Source organism: Oryx dammah, unplaced genomic scaffold (genome assembly GCF_014754425.2).
Source record: "Oryx dammah isolate SB20612 unplaced genomic scaffold, SCBI_Odam_1.1 HiC_scaffold_27, whole genome shotgun sequence".
NCBI classification, from domain to species: Eukaryota; Metazoa; Chordata; class Mammalia; order Artiodactyla; family Bovidae; genus Oryx; species Oryx dammah.
This window is the reverse complement of record NW_024070211.1, coordinates 126,236,901-126,263,643: the sequence shown is the minus strand read 5'-3', so window position 1 is coordinate 126,263,643 and position 26,743 is coordinate 126,236,901. Positions and strand designations below refer to the sequence as shown.

The following is a 26,743-nucleotide window of genomic DNA, read 5'->3' as shown; positions in this document are numbered from 1 at the left end:
TCACACGTAGCTGGTACCACTGGTTCACAATCAGGAAAAATGAAATCAGAACTCTATCTCATATTATATGCATGCATTTGCGCTAAATCACTTCAGTAGTGTCTGACTTTGTGATCCCATGGACTGTAGCCCAATAGGCTTACCCAAGCTTAATTTGACAAAGCTCTTTCTAAGCAGAAAAGTACATGAGAAACCATACAGACAGGTACAATGGATCACAAAAGGATTAGGAACTTTTTTATGCCCTCAAAGAAAACATGACAGGGAACAGGGCTGTCTGTGCTTTGTATCCCCTCAGTGATGACCACCTGCCTTGAACAATGGCAGGGCTTGAACAGCGGCTGAAATACTGAATTAAACTGACTTATAACATAAAATCAATAGAGCGGTAATTAGTATTAGGTTGGTGCAAAAGTAATTAATATTAGGTTGGTGCCACTTGATATTGGAATACATCCTTAAATAAATGGGGTTATGTTATACATCATTTCAATGTGCATTTCTCGCTTTACATTTTTTTGCTAATGACTTAATACTTGCTGTGTATTTTATATTTATTTTAGACTATGGAAATGATGTTAGACAAAAAGCAAAATTGAGTGACTTTCTTATTCAAGTTCAAAGTGGGTCACAGACAGCAGCAGAGATAATTCACAACATCAATAAAGCATTTGGCCAAGGAACTGTTGATGAACATACAGGCCGTTGGTAATTCAAGAAGTTTTGAAAATGAGATGAGAACCTTAAAGAAGAGGAGAGTAGTGGCCGGCCATCAGAAGTTGACAACCACCAACTGAAAGGATCATCAAAGTGGATCCTCTTACAACTACACAAAAAGTTGAAGAACTCAACGCTGACCATTCTATACTTGTCTGGCATTTGAAGCAAATTGGAAAGGTGAAAAAGCTAGATAAGTACGTGCCTCATGAGCTGACCAAAAAATCAAAATAATAGTCCTTTTGAAGCATCATCTTCTCTTATTCTATGCAACAACAATGAACCATTTCTCAATCATATTGTGGCCTGTGATAGAAAGTGGATTTTATACAAAACAGGTGACGACCAGCTCAGTGGTTAGACTAAGAAGAAACTCCAAATCACTTTCCAAAGCCAAATTTGCACCAAAAAAGATTATGGTCACTATTTGGTGGTCTGCTGCTGGTCTGATCCACTATAGCTTTCTAAATCCCAGTGAAACCATTACATCTGAGAAGAATGCTCAGCAAATCGATGAGATGTATGGAGAACTACATCACTTGCAGCAGGCATTGCTCAACAGAAAGGGCCCAATTCTTCTTCACAACAACCCCTGACTGTATGCTGCACAATCAATGATTCTAAAGTTGAACAAATTGGGCTACAAGTTTTCCCTCATCTTCCACATTCACCTGACCAACTGACTACCACTTCTTCAAGCATCTTGACTACTTAATGCAGCGAGATGCTTCCACAACCAGCAGGAGGCAGAAAATGTTTTCCGAGAGGTTCATCAAATCCTGAAGCACAGATTTTTACACTACAGGATTAAACAAACTTATTTCTCACTGGCAAAAATGTGTTTATTGTAATGGTTCTGATTTTGATGAACAAAGATGTGTTTGAGCCTAGTTATAATGATTTAAAGTCCACGGTTTGAAACTGCAATTACATTTGCACCAACCTACTACTACTGGCTGTTAGGACTGAAAAATCTAAGAGGCACTATTTATTTCTAGGAAGCACCTGGATATCCATTCTTGTCTATATCCGTGGCTCCTTTCATGGAATAGCCGAAGCTTGGTGGCATGCTCCGAGCTGCCCACTTCCCTTCAAGGATCTGAGACGGTATTGCATTCAAGCCTGTGGGTCTTCCATTGAAAATATAAACAATTCCTTTTTTATCTTCACCCCCATATGGAGCAGCAATTGCAATATCTGAGGGGGAAAAGGAAGACAGGGAGAGGAAGGAGGGGGGAAAGGGGTGGGGGGAAGGTGAAGAGGAAATGAGAGTGGGAGGGAGGCGGGAACAGATGGAGAAAATAAGTCATAGTACTCATCATTATTTCCGTGGAGAAGATCCTAACATCTTTAGAATCCATGTATTGATACCATGATAAATATCAAACTTCAGTAGGGTACTCTTAACTCAAAAGCAAAAACCAAATTCAAGGAGATTCAAGCAAACAGTATGGAAATGACATTAACTTGGAGCCATATATTCTGGGTCTGATTTGGACAAATCATTTAACCTTTCTTGACCTCAAATGGCTCATCCTTGAAACAGAGAGGAGGGGACATGTCCAAATATTCATCTAAGGTTCATTCTAGCTCTCAAAATTCTTGTTAATTTAATTGGGCATGGTTTGGAGATTGCTTTTTGTTTTGTTTTTCTGAGAAGTCAATCTGATTCAGAGACATGAATGCTATGATTTCATCTCTATCTTAATCAATTTATACCGAAATTTTTTAAAAGTTTGAAATTCTTAAATAGAACAACAACAACAAAAAACAACCAAATGGTCACTATAACCTTTCTTAACTCCAGAATATATTATGAATACTATGTCCACTTCCCTCTATCTTTGCTGGCCCCACGCTGGACAAGCCATTGTCATCCTTTGCCTGGACCCCTAAAGGAGTCTAAGTGCCTCCCACTTCTACTTTTGTCCCTATAATCCATTCTACCAAGACTGCCAAATGTTAATATCATATCACCTTCCTTCTTAAAAATCCTTCAATTATTTCCCAAACCTGTCAAAGTATTCAAATGCCACCGAGTTTGTCCATTCATCACCCCACCTCTAACCCAACCCCAAATCTTCCTACCAATCCTGGCCTTTTCTGTTTCTTAAACTCACCAGGTTAGCCCCCATCTCTGGATTTATACTTGCTGTGCCCTCTGCTTTATAGGCTCTTGCTCCAGAGCTTTTCTGACTGTCCAAACTGTCAGAGTGTTCTTCCCTGGCCCTTCTGTGGAGTAATACCCTCTCTTTCCCCTATCTAGGAACTCTCTATCACATCACCTTGCCTTTTGTTTGTCTAAACCCACAGCCTTTATCACTGCCTGAATTTCCCCTTTATGTGTTTACTCTATTGCTCCTCTACAAAACACAAATTTCCTAAGAACAAAGATGTGTTCATCTTGCTTATAACAGCCCTTAAATACCAGCCATTTCAAACTGCCTCAATTTTCTTAATATACCTAAAGTGGTTTCACCCCCCTCAACATAACCTCCCGAGACATCAAAGACACCTCGTCACTCATTTTTTAAGACAGTTATACCCAGGAATATCTCAAACACTGTGATGACTACTTTCTAGGGTTTACTTGTTCACATTAAACTTGCTCCTATTGATGCTAAATTCCTTAAGGACATGGATGGGCTCTAATTCATCCTCTCATTTTTAGCACTTACAATAGTGCTTAGCCTACAGTAAGCACCAACTAAGAATCGGTTATCCTTAAATAAAAAGTAGTTTTTAAATTATGTAAAAGTTTTTCTTAATCCTTCTTTAAGTTTTAAAATATAAACATAACTTCTAAATTGACATATGCACTAAGGAAGTTTTTATTAAAATACAATTTTCCAACAGAAGATGGCTCTACTGCTGAGAGATGGTTTTAAAAAAATTCTCCTTACCTTTCCTAAACCTTTATTATTTTATATATTCTAATCATATCTTCTCTTGGCTGCTATCTGTCTAGTCTGGAGAGCCCTCCTTTTTCATGCAATCAATCTACTCCTTTGATCATTTTAGTTTCTTTTTCTGTGCCTTTCCCTCTCTGCCTTTCTGGAGAAGTATTGACAAAAAACTTCACGTAATTATGGAACATAATTTTATTATTTTGTTTTCAGTATCCCTCTTGATCATACCTAGGGTGTTAAGTGGAAAGGGAGGAAAACAGGAGCAAAGACATAAAAGAAGTCAATGTCATCAGGTCTGAATAAGGAAAAGATCCAGCTTATAACTAACACACACATACACATACAGACTATAATGGGACAGTAAGACCTCAGGAGATACTTTGGGAGCAAAAAAAAAAAAAAAAAAAATCATCCTCAATGGTATCTAGCTCTAAAAGTGAAATCTCCTTATAAAGCTGTTATTAAACTTTGATATTTTTTAGCTATCACTGCTTATAATTTTTGTGTTCACAGGACATTTTAACAGGAATAGGAAAAGCAGGATGAGACGCTATCTGGATTATGATATTAAGGAAATGTTCTTTAAAGTGGCTGGAATATTCTCAAAACAAGGTGAAGACAAACATGTCCAGGTTTTCCCAAAGTGCCTGGAGACAGGCCCATCCACAGCAAAGAACCTGTTAAATTCACTCAGGGTAGAACTTCCAATCTGGCCCTGTTTTCTAGGTAGTTTTTGTTATCAAACAGTAATGATTTGATCTGTTCTATAGTATTCTTCTCAAGTTCTATATTGAATTTTATACTAGAATTCCACTTATGTTCTCCTGGTGGTAAAAAATAACCTTTAAGACTATTTTAGGAAGCAAAATGTACCCTTGAAAATAGTTTTTCCACTAACAATGAAAACTTCTAGGGTGAGAGATGACACTGTCAGCACGTGACGTAACACTACCCACGTGGCAGGAATGGAGTCTTGAGGCCAAACAAACATTTTCCTTTTCTACTACTAATTGGGAGATTTGAGAGTCATCTGTCTTTTTTGAGGTTTTCATCTTAACTTATAACTTTCTCGTCATTTTCAGGGGGATATCCCTATATGCTGCAAACAAACCCATTATACAAACAAACCCATAGTTCAACTCTGTATTTTATGACCTCTAGGAAGATTGTTAGTATCATTCCTTTTTTAAAAAATTCTTGGTAATTTGTAATCTACATTTCACTCTATAGCAGAAGCCAACTTTGATTTTTAAAGATATCTACAGCTAGCTATTAATTAAATTATTAAGTGGGACTGTTATAAAAGTGAACGTGTATCTTTTTATCTGTCCCTGTGAAGGGAGATACAACTTCCCTCAGAATATTCTGGATAGCTACAACAAAATTATGGCTTTAAAAATATTAGTATCAAATCATACCTTTGAAGGAGGCATTAGGGTCAGCACTGCCTTGACAATAGGCCTGGGAGCATTTTTTACACTTGTATCCAAATAGACAGCAGAGGGCACTGCCGCTAAGCAGGACATAGACACTAAAAATCACCAGCTCACACTGGGCTCCCTGGGAATGCAAGTGCCTTTCAAAAATTAACCACTCTGACACTCTAATTTGAGCTGCATGTATAACTCATGAGAGTCAGTTTTTGAAAATTCCCCTCTCATTTTTAAGGGAAATGAATAACCTGTCGTTGAACCTAGTGTGTCACTCAAATCCTTCCCTTCCAGGAAGGAGGTTTGCTCGTGTGAACTTCTATAAATAGGGGCTAGGACTTTTTCAGGTGGCCACAGAAAATCAGGGACCTTTGGCTCCTCACACTCCTTACCATTGAAGCCATCCTGGTCTAGATCTCCCAAAGGGGCTATGGCGCTGCCAAACCTTGCAAAGACCTCAAAACCATTCAGCTTGATGGTCTGGAAGTCTCCCGAAGCTTTCTGCAGAGACACCGAGACCTGCCCCACCTCCTGGAGTTTGCCATCAGACCCGCGATCCATGAAGAGAGGTGCGCCAATAAAGACATCTGCGTAACTAAAAGAACAGAATCATTTTCAGGAAGAGCAAGATCAAACATCATGTGACTATTAATAATCATTTTCTTTATTAGTTGAAACTCAAGTTTTCCTCTTTCTACCTCTCTTAAGGCCACATTTGAAATGACCATTTCTAATTCAAACATTCCTTCAGTTCTTTTAAGAAACTATGAGTAATTCATAAGATTATTTTATTCCTTCATAATATAAAAGCTATTGAAAGGAATTATTAACAACATAAAGGTTTTCTAATATTTGTGATTAAGGTTGCATCAAATTGGTTCCTTAAATAGGAAGATTAGAGGGAAAGAGACAGAGAAACAGAAGGAAAAATGTTTAGTTTTAGTAAAGCATCCATAAACACGAGAGGAAAACTGTTTCTGGAAACATTTTTTAAAACTTACTCATCCCCATTAATGTCAGTGGCAGCGACAGAAAATCCAAAATATGCAGCCATCTGGATAATGAGATGAAAATGAAATGTTTACATTTCATCCAACTAATGTAGAAAATTAATATTTGTTGTGTATTTACCAAATAGAAAGGATTACTTTTTTCTCTGCATATAGTGCTTCAATCTAAGTTTCTTCTTTTGTTTATTCTACCAAAACAACAACCGTCAGTACTTTCCTAGATTTACTGGCAAGACAGCAATGTGTCTTGAAAGACATTTCAGTGTCTTCAGTACATGCCATTCACAAGTCCAAGTACAATCAAGGCTCCTCCTGAGGCTCACCTCCTATCTCCTGTCCTCTCTACTTACCCAAAGACACCAGACACACTACCAGAAAGACAGGCAAGACATTTCAACTGTACACAAGAAGTTATAAATGATGCCGATGCAGTAAAAATAATAAATACTAATTTTTAATAGGTCATCAATGGTTCTTCCTATGTGAAACCACTACAGCTCGAAAGAAAGACACAGAACGGAGTTCCTTTTCGTTTCACATCTCAATCAATTATGTGCCAGTGGATTTGCTTTTAAACTGCACATAGTACAAATGTGCTTTGGTTTATCATGGGCTTGTTTTGCAGAGAAGGAATATCCTCTCCTCACCACAGAAGACTGCTGGCCATCACAGACAGAGCAGTCTGGCTGGAAAAACATGTGAAAAAAAAAGTTCTAAAGACAATCCAACATACAAAACAAAACCAGGAGTGGTGACAGACTAAAGATGAACCAAAGTGAAAGATGAGTCAACAAACCAAAAAACGTAAAGTTAGTAAATCTTCCAAAATTCGATTAGCTAAGCTATCAGGAGGGAACAGCATGGGAGATTCCCAGGTTAATCTATTTTGAATTTATACAGCGTAACTGAGAAAATGAAAGACAAAGTCTGTGTTGAATCACAAGGTTAGAACATGTGTAATAAAGTGCACTGTATTAGGGGTACCGTGACAAAGTGCTGGCTGGAATTTAACAGAATACTACTCTTGGATTGCAGTCTCTCAGGTTACCGGGCCTGAAACTGCAAAGAAAGGATGTCACTGACTGAGAAAAGTCTTGTCCTGCGTTATTATCACTGAAGTGTTTCCCTTGGATTTTCACCACATCCCCATAAGGAAGCTACCAGGATCCTTATTTTTATACATAAGCCATCAGATTGACAATGGTAAACACCGTATCCAATGCAATAAGACTGAGCAGTGAGAGCCCAGGTCAGTCGTAATGCAAACCCTGCTTTCCTGCACAAAAGAGCTGAGGACAAAGAGAAAGCATCAGGGACCAAGTACAAGACCCAGAGACACACATGGGCACCCAACAGCAGAAGCTGCTAGAGGACAAGAAGCCACGATAGCACAAAGGGAGGGCCGCCCCTGCCACAGCCGTACCAACTGACAACTGCACGTGTCAACCCTGACAGCCACACAAACGGGACGTTCCTGGGGACCTCGAGTCTAGTTTCCCAGCCTATCAATCCTCTCGCAAAGCCAAGCAGTCTCAACTGAACAACAAGTGAGCTTGAATCCTAGATGTGCAAACTAGGAGATGCTTTTTTCTACTACTGATTAGGTTTTCCTATATCATTACAGGTACACCTCGGAGATGCTGCAACTTCAGTTCCAGACCAGATCACTGCAGCAAACTGAACAGCCCAATAAAGTAAGTCACACAAATTTTTTGGTTTCCTGTACATATAACATTTATACCTTACTATAGTCTGTAAGTGTGCAATATCATTATGTCTAAAAAAAACAATGTATATATCTTCATTTTAAAATACTTTATCACTAAAAAATACTAACCATCATTTGACAACTCAGGGTTGTCACAAACGTTCAGTTTGTAAAAAAAAACAAGCAGAAACTATGAAATGTATTAATAATGAAATGCAGTAAAACATGGTATACCTATACTAACTTACCATTTCATTCTTTGAGACGTACAGTAATACAGAATATTGCAAAATGCCTATAATTAGAGAGAATGTCTAGTACTTAAAAGTACTAATTAGTAATTGAAGAATGTTGTAGTTCATGTAGTACAAATGAAGTTTACTTGTAATTTCTATAGTAAACACATCTTGGCCATGCTTTGTTTTACATCTAATAAAATTAAAAGGTCATTCTTTAGAGAGATCATTCTTTAAAAAAGAAGCATAGATCATTCTTTAAAAGAGAATTTAATGTTATTAGCAAATAAAAAGGAAATTTTTTAGTTTTGTATGTGTTCAATTTGATTTTGTATTTCCTTTTTGAAAAAACTATTATAACAATTACAAAAGGCTTTGCTTAAATAAATTAGTCTGGTTAAAACAAAGGTTAAATATTTAAAGCCTATTTCATATTTATAATATCCACTATTAAACCAATAGTTACTATATATTGAATATTAAACCATCAGAATATTACCAAGAAAAGTTGTTAAAGATAGTAGGAAGTGTTGGTGTCAAAATGTTAAGTGGAAAAAAAAAAAAAAAACCACAACACTTCAAAGCATACCTGTTCACCAGTAAAATTGTGTAAGGAGGACATGTTTTTCCCATCATAAATATAAACCTGTGCAAGAAAAACAAAAGCATATGAAATAGAGTAAAATATGAAATAACCCAGAGATTTTTTAGAAAACACCTTTTAAGTTTCTTACCATTCCCAAAGTCCTCGCTGCTCTTGGAACTCCTGAAACAAAGTCTGAAAAGAAAAAAATTACTTATTTTTAAGACCAATACTGGCAACTCCAACAGTAAGTGGCTATGTCAAACAGCTTTAAGTTTTGTTATTTCAGTAGACAGTAAGTATGAGATCTTAAAAACTTGGGATTCCATAATAAATGACCCAAGCATTGATTTTAACTACAAAATCAAATCTTTACAAAATATGGAAAGATTCTTGAAGACTTCAAATAAATGCATGTGTGCCCTCAAGGTATTTATAATCTTGTAAAAGAGAGCAGGCAAGAGAAAAGGGCTTAAGGATGAAGAAAAGCTGTACATACAGTAATAAAAAAAATCCAGAGCCAAGTGAAACAGGGCTAAGGCTGCAATGATTTAGAAACACAATCAAATCAGGCCTAGTCTAGGCTCCCAAGACTGAGCTCTGAAGACAGACAAAGAGAAGATGGGCTATAGACAGAGCTCAGAAAGTTACAGATGATGTGTCCAAAGAAAGCAGAAACTATTAAACTGTGCCTCCCCAAGAGAACTGAACCCACCGCACATAAGAACGAAAGAGCTGAAGAAACAGCTTGGAAGTGACAGCAGACAGAGGTCGCTGAGGCTCTCAGCTCCCTTGGCTGGCTAAAAGAAGTTTACCATGGACCAAGCTCAGTTTCAAAACTCTTTAATTGCTGAAATTTTTCAGTGCCACCTGTTTCAAATGCTTAGTCTGAATTTTTTAAAGAGGATTAAATCTAGTTCAAGCACATCGTACCATCTATGCCATCACCATTGAAATCTCCGACGGCCACTGAGTAACCTAAAGAGGAACCAAAGGTAAAACACCATCAGGGCAGAACTGATTATCTTCAACTTCTTTGCAGACTAAGCTTTCCTGGAAAATACCTTCAACTAATTCCTTTAATTATGTAATATTTTGTCCTCTAGGAGAAATGGGTTCACATGTGTATGATAAATGAAACTTGAAGAAAATAATGGCGCTAAGTACTCAAATAGTATATCTGTTAGAAATATAAGACTGTTTTATTGACTTTACAAAGGAGTCAGTTAAAAACAGGGCAAATTTGCAATTCGTTGTAAAGGAGAAACAAACAACAGATTTTCTCAATCAGCAAAATACTACTTCTGTCATGTATACTTGGTTTAATGAATAAGAGAAACTTAGAACAAAAGTTAATAAATCCTAAACCAAAACTGTACTTTAACATAGTGAACAGAAGTTCAAGAACCAGACTGCTTGGGTTGGAATCTGAGAAAAGCAAAGTTATAAGTGAAGGACTTTAGGCAAAGACTTCAGACTTTATTTTGCCTCTCTGTGCCTCAGTATCTTTATCTATAAAATGGGAGTAATAACAGTACACTGTCACAGACTTGTGAGGATTAAATGAGTTATTACAGATAAAGCTCTTAGAACAACATCCAGAATGCAGCAAGCACATCTTAAAGACTATCCATTATTAATATCACTGTGTAAATAATCATGCTGTTACATTTCAGCTACTGAAATACAACATAATCTAGGTACTCAATAACAATTTGAAATTATATGTTCCCTATATTTTAAGAAAATCTTAATCTGTTTCACATAAAAGATTTTTCTACTGAAAGCAGCATATGAAAATATAGGACAAATCTACCGCAATACCAGAAAGTGAATCCATATTTCGATTTTACCTACCCAAATAACTGTCATCAAAAATAGCTTGTGCAGTCCGAGTTGCTAACTGGTTATTATACTTGATGCTGTAAACTTTGGGGTCATATTTAGACACAATTTCTGCTACTTGATCGGAAATGAGTTGACCTGAAAGAAATACATAAAATAAATTATAATTTAAAATGAGCTGCCTTGAAAACAATATATAAAATAATTGACAATTTTCGAGCAGAACGTTATAATGCAGATGATGGATAGCACCTGCATGAAAGAAAATAGATTAGACATAAATCTTTCTGCTTATTAGCCTTAAATAACTCTTCATGATCCGAAATCTGAAATTTGATTATTTTTAAGTCACAATTATTTCTATTCAAGGCTAGTACTTAAAGTTAGTCTCTGCTAAAAGGCAAAAATTTATAAATGCAGAATTTGTTTTAATTCACTAACAAGTCAATGTTAAATAAATGGAATCATAAAATCAAGGATTATTTCCCAACCAAATTTCAAATTAGAACTTGAAAAATCTACTGAAATTATTTTTACTTTAATAATAATTGGTTAAACTCATTTTTCTTAATGAGCTATTTGGACACCTTTATGAAGCAGCCTGAATGAGTGAGTGCATTTTCTTCACAACCTTAAGTTATCGAGTACAGAAGAAAGCCAGATACCTACATAAAAATCAGACTGCCTCCTTGTCCCCAAGAAAGGCTGTTTGATTTATCAAATGCCATCTCTGTAACATATGGAAAACAATCTCTTCATTTCTGCTATTTCAGAAAGAAAATCATAATAGCTAAAGATTATCAATCTGGTTCCAATTTTTCCCGTCACATATGCAGAATTTGTAGGGCAGAACACTTTCTGTCTGGATCACTAATTTATTATCTTTGACTGCGTGTGTGTGCTTAGTTGTGTCTTGACTCTTTGTGACCCCATGGACTGCAGCCCACCAGACTCCTCCATCCATGGGGTTTTCCAGGCAAGAACACTCGAGTGGGTTGCCATTTCCTTCTCCAGGGAATATTCTCAACCCAGGAATCAAACCCACATCTCCTGCATTGCAGGCAGATTCTTCACTGCTTGAGCAATTGGGAAATCCTATCGTCTTGCCTGAAGTGAAGTTGCTCAGTCGTGTCCGACTCTTTGCGACCCCACAGACTGCAGCCTGCCAGGCTCCTCTGTCCATGGGATTTTTCAGGCAATAGTACTGGAGTGGATTGCCAGTTCCTTCTCCAGGGGATCTTCCCAAACCAGGGTTCGAACCTGGGTCTCCCGCACTGTAGACAGACGCTTTACCGTCTGAGCCACCAGGGAAGTCACTTGCCTAAATGGTATCTAACCCATAGGAGGAATTCCTTAAATATTTGTTGAATCAAAGAACACAGGAAAATTTATCATGTCTTTGGAATAAAACATCATTACCATTTTCTCTATTCTTACAGAGACAATTCTGAGATCTATGGGAAAATTCACCCTAACATCTTATGTATCCCCAGTGAAACATGTTGATTTTAATCTTACTAAAACAAAATATTCTCTGCCCAGTCACTGAGTTTTTAGTAACATATTATATACCATTTATAATAAATCAATAGTATCTGTATCTGTGCTAATTTATAGTAAACAGGAATGCCTGCATTATGTAACACTCAAAGTATTAAAAGAACAAGTAGTTTAAATACGTTCACAATTGTGTCTCTTAAAAAGGCAGAGTTAAAGAGTCCTGACTGAGAATCACAAAATCCATCTTTGGTTCCCACATATGCCCATGAGATACTTCCTTCTCTTCCACTGAATGATATACCTAGCAGGAAAGAGGAAAATAAACCCATGTTTTACAGCTAACTAGAAAGCATTAATATATATTTTCTTATATATAATTAGAACTGCTGTTTTCATTTTTATTGTAAGGCTGCAAAACTCAAGTATAGTTTTCCTACATCATTTCATCTTCCAGTAGAGGTATAATTCACAGAAATTCAAATTTTTCAGTTTTAGTTAACATGTCTCATGCTGATCCTCTTTGCCTGATTTTTCTTTGTCTCCTTTGCCATCCCTTCCAATTTCTCACTTATTCCCACTTTTCATTCCTTATTTTCCTTCCACCTTGTTTTTCTTCAGCCAATCTCTTTCTTTAGCTCCTTTTCTATAAAGCAAAAGCACAGGTTCTCCCACAAGGAAACAAGTAAAGAAAGCACAGTGCAGAATGCAGAAGTAAAATTCAGAATGAGAAAGGACTTGCAAATCAATATAGTCAGAGATTTTCCAGATCTTCCAAATACAGACAATGCTTGAATAACAGAATACCAATAAACAAAAAAGCCTTGATTTGGTAAATGGTACTTTCTAGCAGAAGATAAACATATGAATATATTGACTAAATAAATAATTATGTTTCTAATTATAAATGAAACATAAATCAAATAAGCAGATATAGTTACCAATTTTCAAAGTGTAAGAAAATAATGATCTGTTATACATTTGTGCAAATGGTAATTTTATTAATCCTCCGGAAATGACTAAATGCAGATTTTTACTTCAATCACTGATGCTAATTTAATATATTCTTTTGAAACTTAAATAAGATCCTCTATTTTTACAACTTCCTAAATACAAAGAAATCATTCTTGATGTCAGTGATTAATGAGAAAATAACCACATCAATATTCTAATGTGCAAATTAATTTTAAAACCATGAGCCTTTGGAAGGTCACAATTTACCTACAGCTACAGCTCCTCATACTTCCTAATGATTAATTATATCATTTCCTCTAAAGCACAGAGATGAAGTATTAAGCAATAAAAATTAATTACTTTAAATTACTTTATAATTTACTTTTAAAATATTTAGCTTATTTTCTACTAGAAATGCATATGTTATGTTATATATTATGTTATATACTTTACATATACCTTATTATATATGATGCTACCATCCTTTTTAAACAAATTATAGATAGATAGTGGTTATACATTTAAATTTAATTTTTTCATTTCTTTCTTTTAAATAATTTGAAAAGTCTCAAAGGTACATGATAAGCCAGATGAGTCTAAAGTCATTATTGGGTAATTTTTAAAAGATTAACCTACCTTGCCAATAAAAACTACCAGGACCACCAAGAAGTACTCTGTCAGCCTAGATTAAATCAAACAAAAAGATATATATTTTAAAACAGATAGCTTTAAAAACTGAGAGCAATGTAATAAACATAAAAGCTACATATTCACGTATGTATGACATATATATGCATATACATTAAAGCAAACAAAATCATAAATCTTAAACCCAGCTGATTCCATAATTTTCACTGTACCTTTTCTAAAACACAATACAATAAATATCAAAAAGGAAGCCTATGTTCATTTAATATATGAAATATATATATATATATACACACACATACAGATTCTGTAGATCTTGGCTGCTTCACACACTTGGTATGAAGTACTGTCAGTCAAGTATTATTAGTTACAGTAAGAAGAAAAGTCACTCCTTAATTTTATTACATTTGTGACTACACTGACAAATTTCCTTTTAAGCTAAAGCAAAATTTTTAGTGTCATGTAGATCTAAACAGGAGTGAGGTTTGAGGGTACATTTTTCAGGTATCTTATGTATACAGATTACACTTGACTAGCATTTCTTGATGTAACAAATTACAAGTATCTAATTCAAGGTAGTTAGTGTTTTGAGCATATTTTTAAAATTTCTTCTCACTGGAGAAAAGAGAAAAACTCTTTCTCTAAATACCCATATAGCCTTTGAAGTTTTCAACAATCTCCTGCCTTGGCTGTGTAAAAGATATTTCTAAGTTGTCTGCTTTAAAATGATACCACTTTTCAGAAATGAGTTGAAGACATCAATTAATTTAGCAATGACTATTCATGGTATGGGAATATTTCTAGGGTTATAGCTGTATTGGTGTAAGTACAGAAAATATGAACACTTCTTGTTTTTAATACATTTATTTAAAAATACATCATCCAAGTTGAAACCTTTTATGTGTTAATATACTTTACCTCTCTTTATTCTGCTTCCTTAAATTTTAAATTATGAGTAATTATGAATAAATTTTGAATTATGAATTTCATATTGAGTGAATTAAAATTAACTGCTTGATAAGGAGAGTTAACTAAAATTATGAGTACCTAATTTTAAGATTAAAAATATAAATTTACAAAAATAAGAAAATGCTTTATTAGTTTCTCTGAATCACGATTTTAGTTTCTGTGCTTTTAGTAAATTTAAGGCACTTTTGCTTGCATTTTCTAAGTCATATTAAGTTTTCTAAGAAAGCTCTACTTTTAATCAAGCAATGTGTTTTTGAGACTTCTTAGGAGTAATTAGATTTTCTCAATTTGTTATTCAAAATGTTCATATATCCCACAAAAAACCACACAAAGACAAAAGTAAATTATATAAAATATTTAAGAAAAATTTCCTTTGAAAATATACATGGAATTCTTATTTTTTAAAAACTGATGAAAAATTATCAACTCTAGAGAGAGAGCATATCAACTTAGTTAAAAATACATAAAGCCCTATATATGAGATTTCTTATAGTAATTAAACTGCTTCATCTTTATTTATTGCCCAAAGGCACATAATAGATGACAAACAGGCATGGTTTTCAACTTTTTTTGTAACTAAACCCTGATTTGTAAAAAGTGCCCATTCATAGCTTTTATGAAAACTCAATTTCAGGCAAAAATAGAAAGCTTTAAAAAAACAGTCTGTAAATCTATCCAACTGGAAATTTTAATATTAAGTCATAATAGCTGTCTTCTGCTAAGGAGATTTTCTACTATTTTCCAGTCCCATTTTGATGAATATTTCAAATAAGCAATGTCTCCTAGGGAGAGAACAGTATCAAGCAAAGGATATCAAATGCATGGGTAATTTTTATTAGATGTTTCCATAAAACAGTTACAAAGAATGTGAAGTATTATCCATTAATTTTTAACCACGGTTTAGATAACAGGGTAGATCTGAATCTCATTCAGTCTTAAATGAGAACTTACTTTAGTAAAATCAATGCTGAATCCTCCTTGACAAAATCCCTGTCCATCAGCATCAATATTTTCTAAAATAAAAAGATTGGAAATATACACAAACCCAAAAACAAACAAATAACACAAAACAAAACATGAGAAAAATCTGATATCACTGTAAGATAATGTACTAGTCTCTGAGAGTGTTCATTCATTCAGGCTCTTAATGGGTTATTAACACATTCTTAAAAAGTTAGTATTCATGTTTATCAACACCCATTCATCAGAAATGGCAACACAGAGAGATGAAAGTAATTAGACCAGTCAGCAAGGGGCAGAAAGATCACCTAAGATAGTGGATTTCAAACTTTATTTTTATACAAAGATTATAGTTTATATCATAGCTCACACAACCCAACATACACACACTGTATTTCATTCCATCTTTTAAAAAACTGGTTATGACCCATTCTTTGATTTCATTTAACCATCATGAGTCATGATCCTTGAGTTAAAAACTCCAATCTGAAATTTCTTACTATTATTACCCTACAGTTGCTAGGTCTTTGCTAAGTTATTATGAAGACTAAGAAGCAGATACCTGCATTCCAATACATTTATAGCCAACAACAAATCTGAAAAAAACATTTTGGGAGATGACCTAGTTGAATTTTCGGCAAAGAGCAAAATATACCCTTAAAACACATTTAGAAAGCCAACTTTTAAAAACATGACACTTTCAAGTATTTTGCAAATGATGACAGACTCAACTGTTTTACTCTTTTACAATTACCCCTTTTCCTATAATTCTCACAAAAGGGAACAATTAGCCGATTAATTTAAATTAGTTCTAATCACGACTAATACTGTACCTAGAATAGAGGTAACAGTGAGCAAGTCTTTTCCTTGTTTTATTTTGAGGATAATAAGAGCAACGAAAAACAGCTACTCTTTAGTCATCAAGGAATTATTGTAGTCAATGACACAATATCTAAATAATTATGATATAATATTCCTGTATTTGCCTCCCAAATACAGTAGCCAAAAATATCTACTTTCAGTCATAATGACAGCTTGCGAGAATTTTTGTCAAATACTCCCATCAAAATTTTTGAACCCATTTTTAAAACCTGGGAACTGCCCTAAGATTACACACTTAGTATCTACATTTAGAAATTTTTTTAGAAAATAGCCTCAAGAGTATAATGCTCCCCCAATGTAAATTTTTCTAACCAAGAGGGAATGGGAAAATGTAGGGCTGGGGTTTCCAGCGTCTAGTGAATCATAGTAAGGAATTCTGCTCTGACCTCAAGTCAGTCTTTTATTTCCTTTATTTGAGTTACATCTGGGGAACTCTTTTAAGCTATTTATAAAGACATCCTTTTTCGATTATCTTACTGTACAAGTTATCTACTTTATTTGGTTTCCCAGAACATCCAACTAGAAAACATTACTGTCCTTTAAAAATTTAACAGGTACATGTTAAATAGTGCAAATGTAAAGAATTTTCTGTTGACTATAATCTATTTCAGGGAAGGCTTTTGTTTTTATTTGTGTGGACAGTTAATATTTTTCCTAATTGTTAAGCCTGACAATATTATATTTAATGTTACTGATCATGATAGTAAGAGCAGCTAATGTTTATTAAGCCCTTACTGTGAGTCCAGTACTGTACTAAAGCACTTAAATTCTTTTCAAATTTACACAGCAAAATTCTGTGAGAATAATAGTAGCCCTATTCTATGAGAGATACTATTATTATTCACAACTTACATCTAAGTAAACTAAGGCTCACAGAAATTAAGGAATTTAACCATGGCAAACCTGCTAGTAAATAAAAGAGAGTGGATTTGAGGTGAAGAGTGTCTATACCATTAGGCTACAGTCTCTCGAACCAGCAGTGTTCCCGAGCAACCATCAAGGGGAAGAAAAAGAAAACTAGAAATGATACCTGAGAAAAATCTATGTGCAAATAATACTATCATCAGAAAGTAGAAAGAACAAAGACTCAGTCTGAGCATGAAGTTGAAAGACTATTTAAATCACATGATTTGTGGTTCAGGCACTTTTAGAACAGAAAGACATTCAGCCTTTTGTGCAATGCCCAAGAATGGTCATAGATATAATAATGAAAAGCCAAAAGCAAACATAATCAGTAATAAGGTAAATTTTTACAGAGAGTAAGGTTCCATAAATTCACATAGGTCACAATAAAAACGAAAGTAAATAAACAAACAAATGACCAACAACAACAAACCCACAAACTACCACCACACCAAGATAAGCAGTTATCAAGAAGTTGGCAGTATAGCCTTACAAAACTGGTAGTCCCATGTAAAATCAGTCATGGGGCTAGGTTACATAATTTCTTGAAGTATGAAGAAGCCATAAACTACAAAAATTGCCTCTGAAGTCTGTCTAAATCAGTGTTTTATCAATGATCAATTACCCATGACTGTAGATAAGCAGGTTGTCAGCCGATAAGAATACAACCCAAGTTCTCAGATTCCCACTCTTGAGTGTGTTCCTCTGGGCAGTTTGCCTTTTGTACTTTAGGCCTGCATGTAGCTTAATATTTCAAAGGTTGAGCCCAAAAGTACATAAATGATCAAGAGATACTGAAAGCCAGACTTACTAGGAAGAAGGCATTCACTTTGATTTTTTTTTTTTTTTTTTTGAGATTTTTCTCTGCTTTTTCTCATACTTGAAGTATTATTATCGGTAAAGGGCCAGGTAATAAATGTTTCAGGCTTAGGGGCTAGACAGCCTCTGTGGCAAGAATTCAACTCTGCCATTGTAGATATTAATAGCATGTGAACAAATGGGTGTGGTTATGTTCCAGTCAAACTTTATTTACAAAAACAGGCTCACAAGTCATAGTTTGCTGACCTGATTTGGATGTTAAATGCTTTGGAAAAGAAGTTTAAAACGTCTGTGCTTAAACCAAATAAGTGAAGGCATTATGCAGCAGCTACATCATGCAAACAGTCTTAATCCTTTAAATACATGTTAAGAAAAGAACTGGTCATTAGCGAAGAGGCAAAATGACGAAAAATACTAGCCAAACATCACAGTATATCCTCAAGGGACCATCATCATTAGAATGCTTGTTTTCAGAAGGTTTCTTGTCCTCTTACATCAGAATTAATCCAAAGTTGCACTTGTGAAAGCAGAATGTAACTCTCTATAGAAAAGCAGTGCTTCGTACAAAGGCAACTGAAATGGAAAACATTTCCTATTGCTAATAATACAGGGAAAAGGTTCCTTTGGAATAAGATGGACCCGGGTTTATATCCTCATTAGATCACTCAGCATCATAACATGCAGGAAAAAACTGTGACTTCAACTCTCTAGATCTCGGTTTCCACATGTGTCGGAGGAATAAGGATGATTTTACAGGTGTGCTCACCACATAAACAGTAAGTTACAAGTATGGCACACAATGGTTAGTTCATCCCTGAGAGCAACAAAATTATCTTTCATAATAGGAATATTTTTGCAATACCAAAATTAAAAACACAAATTTAGTCCCCACATTTTCCACACACCACCAGAGAATCAGCACCATGACCAAAACACCAACAAAAGGTGGTGACGCAGATGGTGTCAGGAACTGAGGATAAAGCTGCCCATTCCCTCCATCCCGGGCACTGTGTGCCTCCTGCCCTTCCATAACAAACAGCATGGCTCTGGATACATATCATTCTTCTCATGTTTACCTCGCACTTACAAAAGTGGGACCAAGGCAGTAGGCCAAGAAAACAAGCATTTAGTAAAATGATTTGCAGCTTCTCAGAGGTTCAACTGCTTAGAATTTTGAAGACTAAGTTGATCCTTTGACCAGATGTCAGAAATCGCCTGACGAGGAACAAAAAAGAGTCTAGCAGTAAGAATCTTACATGTGCTTTTGTTATTAATTCTCTCTACTACACTACCTAGTCACCAGTGAAGCAGAAAGAGTAAAGGCCTAAAAAGTGCTCCAGGTATAAACACCATACTGCATTTCAGTAAGATATTTTTATGTTTCTGATATGAAGATCTGGGGTGGTGGCCAACTCAGTGATGGTGGAGAAACAAAAGCATTGCTATCTCCAAGAAGGAAAAAACATACAGTGTTTGGAAAGCGTCATTAAAATTATAAATGCTCAAACTCATCTTTAATCACAATATAAATTTCACTGGAAATTTCAAATAATATTAGAGAACAGGGTGAGATCTTTTAGATCATCAAATGGAGTGAGTCTAATTAACAGACTGACAGAGAGACTGATTAAAGCAAGGACATTCAGACTCTGACTCTTGAGCCCAATATTCTATCTTCCTATAAAAAATCTGGCTTCTTAAGATATAATTTTTTTTTTACTTTTAACATCATTATTAATATAAAGCTGTAAGTTCTCAAACTTTGGTTTCCATCAGAATTACCTCGTAGAGTTTGTTAAAAATGCAGGTAGCCAGGCCTGATCTAGACCTGCTGAATCAGAATTGTTAGCTGTGGGGCCTGCATCTCTGATAGAGAAGTTTAAGGGAGCACCTTTTGACTAATTAGTGACTAAAAATGCAGGTTTCCAAAATCAAATGTTAATTGTTACTGACCAAAGAAAAGCAAACAGTTCTTAGGAAGAAAAGAAAAGCCTGTTGACTGTATATTTGACATTTCTTTACATTAATAAAACTGCTTTCATTTTGCCCTCTCAAACATCATGGTATGTCTACAAATTTTAACACATACATACACACACATTTTTAACAGCCTAGGCTTCCCAATCCTCTCAGTAAAAGCTAGTACAACTTCCAACACATACTTGATCTGCATGGAGCATACTCAACAGTCTTTGTTCCGTCCTGAAGAAAGCATGTTCCCACGGGCTCTCTTTCCTGCTTCATTTCAGTCCTCCAGTGATACAGTGGGGCACAGGCCTGGAATCAAATAGGGGAGTCCATGTATAAACACTTTCTGAAAAAAATTAGTGTTTCAGATAATATATAACATTCTTTTATAAGCATTAACAAAAATTAATCAAACCTATACTCTTAAATTCCTTATCAAAGTAGTGGATAAAGATTTTTATAAGTACTCTTCTCACATGATTCTAAAGACCGTATATGTAGTCTAGGTTTTGTTTTTTTTTTCCCAATATAGTTAGGAACATCATTATTTCATGCAGTACCTTTCTGATTTTAGGTACTAAACTGAAGGTCACAGACCAACTCAATACTTTAACTAAATAATATCTCTAAGCTATGAAACAAATAAGAAGGGAGTAAAAGAATTTGAAGCACTTATTTTATTTACTTTTCAAATAAACTACAACCTTTTTGCTTTCAGGGCTATAGATTTCAACACTATGTAAAGTGGTAGAATGCATGATTTAATAGCATAGTAATCTACCAAAGTATAACAATTCAATTTGCTGGAAAAAAAAAATCAATAAATTTGCTATATCCTTTGAAGCAAAACATTTTAAAACAAACACCACAAACAATACTGGGCTATATTTACCCAAAAAACTGAAAGTAAGCAACTGCTACTACTTCTCTATATGTATCTGATTTCCAGGGTGGAGTATTTGCCACTTCTGCGTACTTTTGCTTCCCTTTACCTCTTTCTACCTAGAATGCCACTACTCTCAACTCCTCCCCTCACCTCTAACTGTGATTTGACACATTCCTAAGTGCCACTGAAATATTACTTCCTAAATAAACCCTTCCTTGATGCCCCACAATCCAATGGGAAAGAAAGAAAATAATAAATACTACACCGCCAATTAAAATAGGGAAGGGCTCTCTGAGGAAATGAAAGTAGAGCTGAAATCAGACTGACAAGGACCCAGCTCAAGTGAAAAGCAGTTTAAGTTACACATAAGCGGAGGGAACAAACACTAAGGAACTAACTGAAATGACTTGGTATGGAAGGCATCAAAAAATCAGTGTAGCTGTACATGTAAGATGCAGTGAGATGATGGCAAAGAGACAGCAGCCAGTGACTGGACCATGAAGATCCTGATGAAAGCCAGGATGAACAGGAGATATTTTTTCTGAGAGCATGAAAAGCTGCTTAATTGTTTGAATCAGGAAAGTGAAATGCTCTGGTTCAGTTTGGTCCCTCTATAAAGAATGCGTTGTAGCTAGGGCAAGAGACTAAGCAGAGAAGTGAGAGGTGCTACTACACTGGCCCAGGAGAGTAATGATGGTGGCTTGGCACAGGACAGAAATAGTGGAGATGATGATTTATTGAGAGGTGGAATCCTGGAAGATGAAGGCAGAACTGACTGGGGTTGCTGGGGAATGGGGTACAGTCATGCTTTTAAGATGAGGATGTTTTATATGGAAATAGTTACTTTCCTGGTTTTTCCTTTATGATGGAGGGTAACAGTTCTATTTTGGTTCACATTTATTTTGAGTAATAATGAGATATCCAAATGGAAATGACAAATTGGCAGTTTGGAAGTACAACTTGAAAGATACAAGAACAATTAAGAGCTAGAGATGTACATTTGCGGATTATGATATACAGATCGTATTCACAGTCACAGGATAGGTTAGGAACTGCTAGATAAAAGGTACAGTTCAAGAAAACAGGAGCCCAGACCAAAGCTCAGACACCCCAACATTTACAAAATAATCAGAAGTAGAGCTGCTAAGGTGATGGCAAAGGAGCAAGTGGTAAGAGGGGAAACTGGAAGAGTACAGTCCCAGGAGCCAAGGAAAGAAAAGTATTCCAAAAAAATATGGCTCAAGTGACCTTGCTGAATAGTGTTGAGGGGCCAAGAAAAATATACTTGACCTGAAAGTCAAAAGTGACCTTGCCCATGCCTACCTGAGCCAGACAGGAAGGGCTGGGAAGAAGAAGCAAAGTGAGAAAGTGGAGACAGTTACTACAGAAAACATTTCAACAAGTCTTCAAAAAGATGAGCAAAGGAAGGAGACTATAGCAAAGTGGAAGATGAGGCAAAGGTAAGGGTGTTTTATTCGTAAGGAAAGGAGGTACTAGGGCATTTGAGTAACCAAAGCCACACTATTTCCTAAAACTTGCTGGAGAGAAACAAATTCCCAGGGAACTACCAAGTGGGGCAGAAAAAATGTCCAATGCAGGAATGACAGTGAAAGTGGCAAAAGCCAAGTCTATGAAGGGTGAAAGAGAAGGTATCCTTAGAAGGGGTTCAGTGCAGTTCAGTCCCTCAGTCATGTCCGACTCTGCGACCCCATGAAACGCAGCACGCCAGGCCTCCCTGTCCATCACCAACTCCCGGAGTCCACCCAAACCCATGTCCATCAAGTCAGTGATGCTATCCAGCCATCTCATCCTCTGTCGTCCCCTTTGCCTCCTGCCATCAATCTTTCCCAGAATCAGGGTCTTTTCAAATGAGTCAGCTCTTCACATCAGGTGGCCAAAGTATTGGAGTTTCAGCTTCAGCATCAGTCCTTCCAATGAACACCCAGGACTGATCTCCTTTAGGATGGACTGGCTGGATCTCCTTGCAGTCCAAGGGACTCTCAAGAGTCTTCTCCAACACCACAGTTCAACAGCATCAATTCTTCAGTGCTCAGCTTTCTTTATAGTCCAACTCTCACATCCATACATGACTACTGGAAAAACCATAGCCTTGACTAGACGGACCTTTGTGGACAAAGTAATTAAAGCTGTTATCGGAATACTCTGTGCCCCTGAGCACACTGAATTTTACTATCAGCTTTCCAAGAGAAAACTTCCTGTGTTTTCACATAAATTGACTAAATTTAACCTGTGAGTAAATATGCAAAACTTACCAAAATTTTATCCTGTTTTGACCTCACAGATGCTCCAAACCACTGATGAGACTTAAACTCCAATGGATCATCTTTGGCGTAATCTCTGTTGCCTAAAATAAAATAAAATTTAAAACATTTTTTTAAAAGCATGAGGGTGAGAATCAAAATATGCTTTCTTTGTATAACAGAGTTTATTTCAACTCAGGTTTACAAATAGCATGCCTCTGATTAATCAAATTTGGCTACTTATTTCATACACTTTAAAACATTATATACTTTATACTTTCAACTAGTCAGAAAAATAAAATGCAAGATGACTTGGAAGTGTCTCAGATTTGTTACTTGCCTTATCAATGATCATAATATAGATGTGTAAAAGTCACAATAAGTGACATTTTCCAGTTGCTAAATTATAAGATAATTAACTATTAAATACTTTCTGTATTCTCCAAAGTTCTTTCTGTAGCATAAAGATATTTCGGAAAATAGAAGGCTATGAAACTCCTTTATAGAACACCCCAGTGAAAGACTAAAATAGAGACTAAGATCCTGTGAATGACATTATACCATGAGTCAGAATCCAGGAGACATTATTTGGCTGGTAGGAAAAAGAATTAGATTTGGCACACTATATGCAAACATTTATTTTTCAGCCTACATTATTGAAAAAATTATTTCCAGTATACCAAGTACTCGTAAAGCACTATAGATTTTAAGAGAAAAAGATAAAAATCTTTTCCACAAGAAAGTTCTTGATTGGCTCAATGAAAAAAAAAATTACAGAAATAAATGCATCAAGTATCAAGAGAGACTATTCTTAAAGACTAGTCTGTTCCTCTTAAGATCTACTTATAATAATCATTCCTTATAAACATATATTTAAATAACTATACTGGAGCGATATATCAGACCAGTGTCAGCTTTAAGAATGCCAGCCAATATGTAAACATCATCAAAAGGTTTGATTAAATCTATTCTCTAAATCTCAACCGTCTAAGATAGTGCTTATGGTTATTCAATTCCATTCTGAGGACTTTTAAGATCAACTGAAGAATTATAAATAATTAATGATCATTTCAATAATGCCAGACATTTCATAGGCAAGATGAAGGATATATTAGCTATACAATTCTTTGAGTGTTTTTGTTGTTTTTGCCAAAAAAATAAATAAATAAATCATTTGAATTGTCCCTCTCCAAAGTCCTCTATCTGTAGTCTAAACACCACTCACTTTTGTCAGTGGTCACAAAGCACCTTTTTATTGGTAAAGGGAGGGAGGAAGGATGAATGAATGAATATATGCCTTTTACCAAGTAAATCAAGGCTTCCCAACAGTGGCTGGCTTGCCTTGGATGCCAATGTTCACATGCCGACCTCACTGGGAAGAGGACACATCAGTGACCTAAAGGTCCCCCAACATGTAAGGGAGTCCGTGTGCTCCCTTACATTTCCCATTCTCCCAGTGAGGTTAAAGCCATACAACTCATTTTAATCAATAAGTTAAGTGCAGAAGTGGCGTGTGTTCCTTCTAGCTCAAGTCAGTTACGAGTGGATACGAGTTCAGTAGTCAGCAAGTACATGCAAATCAAAACTACAAAAAGGTGTCATCTCACACCAGTTAAGAAGGCTATTACTATCACATGTAGAGAAAAGGCAACCCTGGTACACTGCTGGCTGGCAATGTAAATTGGTGCAGCCACTATGGAAAATGGTATGGAGGCTACATAAGAAATTAAAGATTGGACTATTATTGTATGATCTGGCAATTCCACTCTAGGCATATACCTGAAGGAAATATACCACTATCTTAAGGCAATATCTGTACTCCCTTGTTCACTGAAGTATCATTAACAAGAGTCAAGACAAAGAAGCAACTTAAATGTCTACGGGTGAATGATTTTAAAAAAAAAGAAAATACAGTCTATAATTAAAATGGAATATTATTCAACCTTAAGAAAAAAAATCCTGCCATGTCCACCAATATGGTTGGATCTAGAAGGCATTATCTTAAGAGAAATAAGCCAGACACAGAAAAACAAATGCTTCATTGTATCACTTATATGTGAAATCTCAAATTGTCATTTCATTTTAAAAAACAAAGCAAAACAAAAACAGTGGATATAAATTCTCCATGTTTTCTTTGTCCCATCTATGAAACTGAAAAGAATAGATGGTGTGGAATTCCTTAACAAAAGAAGCTGTAGATCAAGTTTCCAAACCATCAAAAACAGCCAAATGATCAATACAAGATGATGACATGAGCAAGAAATTATCCTTTTTTAAGTGAGTAAGATCTGGGTCTTTGTTTTAAGGGGAAAAAAAATGTTGTTACTGCAGTACAGCCTACCACAGTTTGAGCAACATATATTCTAAAAACAAAACGCTAAAAATGGCCTGACCTACAGCTGCAAAGAGGCTCTGCCCTTGGAAGAACTGGATTCAATTAATGGTTTTTTCTAGGATTTCAGCCATAAAATGTATGATTACAAGCTATGTAATAGGATTTTTAAAAATTCCACTGTACGCTGAGTTCTCTCACTGGCTTTCTATTCTTTTCTGCGAAGGAAATAAAGGCATCGCCCCTCCCCTGACATTAATGACAAATACCGTATGAACCTGAAACCGCTGGTGCTTGGAGGGATACACTTCCAGTCATTATCACTTAACACCGTTTAAGAATCAGGATCAACTCAGGTAAGCTTAGCCTGAGAGAACTGACTTTTTATGAACTTATGCATCTGAATAGAAGGTACAGCATTATCACAATTGCTGCCTTCTACTTCTGCTTTCATTTAAAACAGCCTTTTCAGCAAGACCCTAAAGATACCCAAGCAGAAGCATAACTTTTCTGTACTTCTGTATTTTGTTCTTTCATGAACAAAAGTACCACATTGGAGAGGTGCAACTCAAATTAATTCAAATTATGGCTCTATATAGTTCCTCATACTCTAATAAAACTTCAATTAAAAAAAAATGCAGACCTGCCTAAAGACATCTGGTATAGCTTCCTCAAAAATGTCAATGTCCTAAAAGATAAAAGAAAAACAGTAAGATTCAAGATTAAAAGAGAACAACAAGACATGGCAACCCAATGCAAGATATGATCCTTGACTGACTCTTTCGTGTGAAGAAATTTTTCAAGTTACACAGGACTTTATTAGATAACCGTATTGTATTAATGACACATTTCTAGTCTGTGATGATGACAGTGCTTTGGTTATATAAGGGAAGGCCCTAGTTATGGGGAACTATCTGCTATGGGAAGTATTCTGGGGGTAAAGTTTCACAATGTCTGCAAGAATACTTGAATCTAGGTGAAGGGGATACTGTTCATTACATTACAGTTTCAAATTTTCTGTAAGTTTAAAATTTTGCAAAATAAAAGCACAGCAGTTAGCAAATACAAATTGTATGTACCATAGGCCAACAACAATATCTTTTCTTTCTCTTTATTTTCACTCTTTATCATATTTACTCTGGGCTTCCCAGGTGGTGTTAACGGTAAGGAATCCACACGTCAATAAAGAAGATGCAGGTTTCAATCTCTGAACGAATATCCCCTGC

At 35.6% G+C, this 26,743-nt stretch overlaps 1 protein-coding gene across 2 annotated transcripts in view; it reads right to left on the bottom strand.

Moving 5' to 3' along the window:
* Nucleotides 1-26,743, bottom strand: part of ITGAV (integrin subunit alpha V) — a 104,179-nt gene that overhangs the window by 32,485 nt on the left and 44,951 nt on the right. For both annotated transcript variants that reach the window (XM_040227768.1, XM_040227769.1), the window contains exons 3-13: nt 23,198-23,289; nt 20,233-20,347; nt 15,458-15,519; nt 13,526-13,571; nt 10,451-10,576; nt 9,527-9,571; nt 8,745-8,788; nt 8,600-8,656; nt 6,058-6,110; nt 5,449-5,651; nt 1,723-1,914 (exon numbers count right to left, since the gene is read on the bottom strand). In XM_040227768.1, the coding sequence (XP_040083702.1) occupies nt 1,723-1,914; nt 5,449-5,651; nt 6,058-6,110; nt 8,600-8,656; nt 8,745-8,788; nt 9,527-9,571; nt 10,451-10,576; nt 13,526-13,571; nt 15,458-15,519; nt 20,233-20,347; nt 23,198-23,289 (1,035 nt within the window). The remainder of the gene's footprint in view (nt 1-1,722; nt 1,915-5,448; nt 5,652-6,057; nt 6,111-8,599; nt 8,657-8,744; nt 8,789-9,526; nt 9,572-10,450; nt 10,577-13,525; nt 13,572-15,457; nt 15,520-20,232; nt 20,348-23,197; nt 23,290-26,743) is intronic.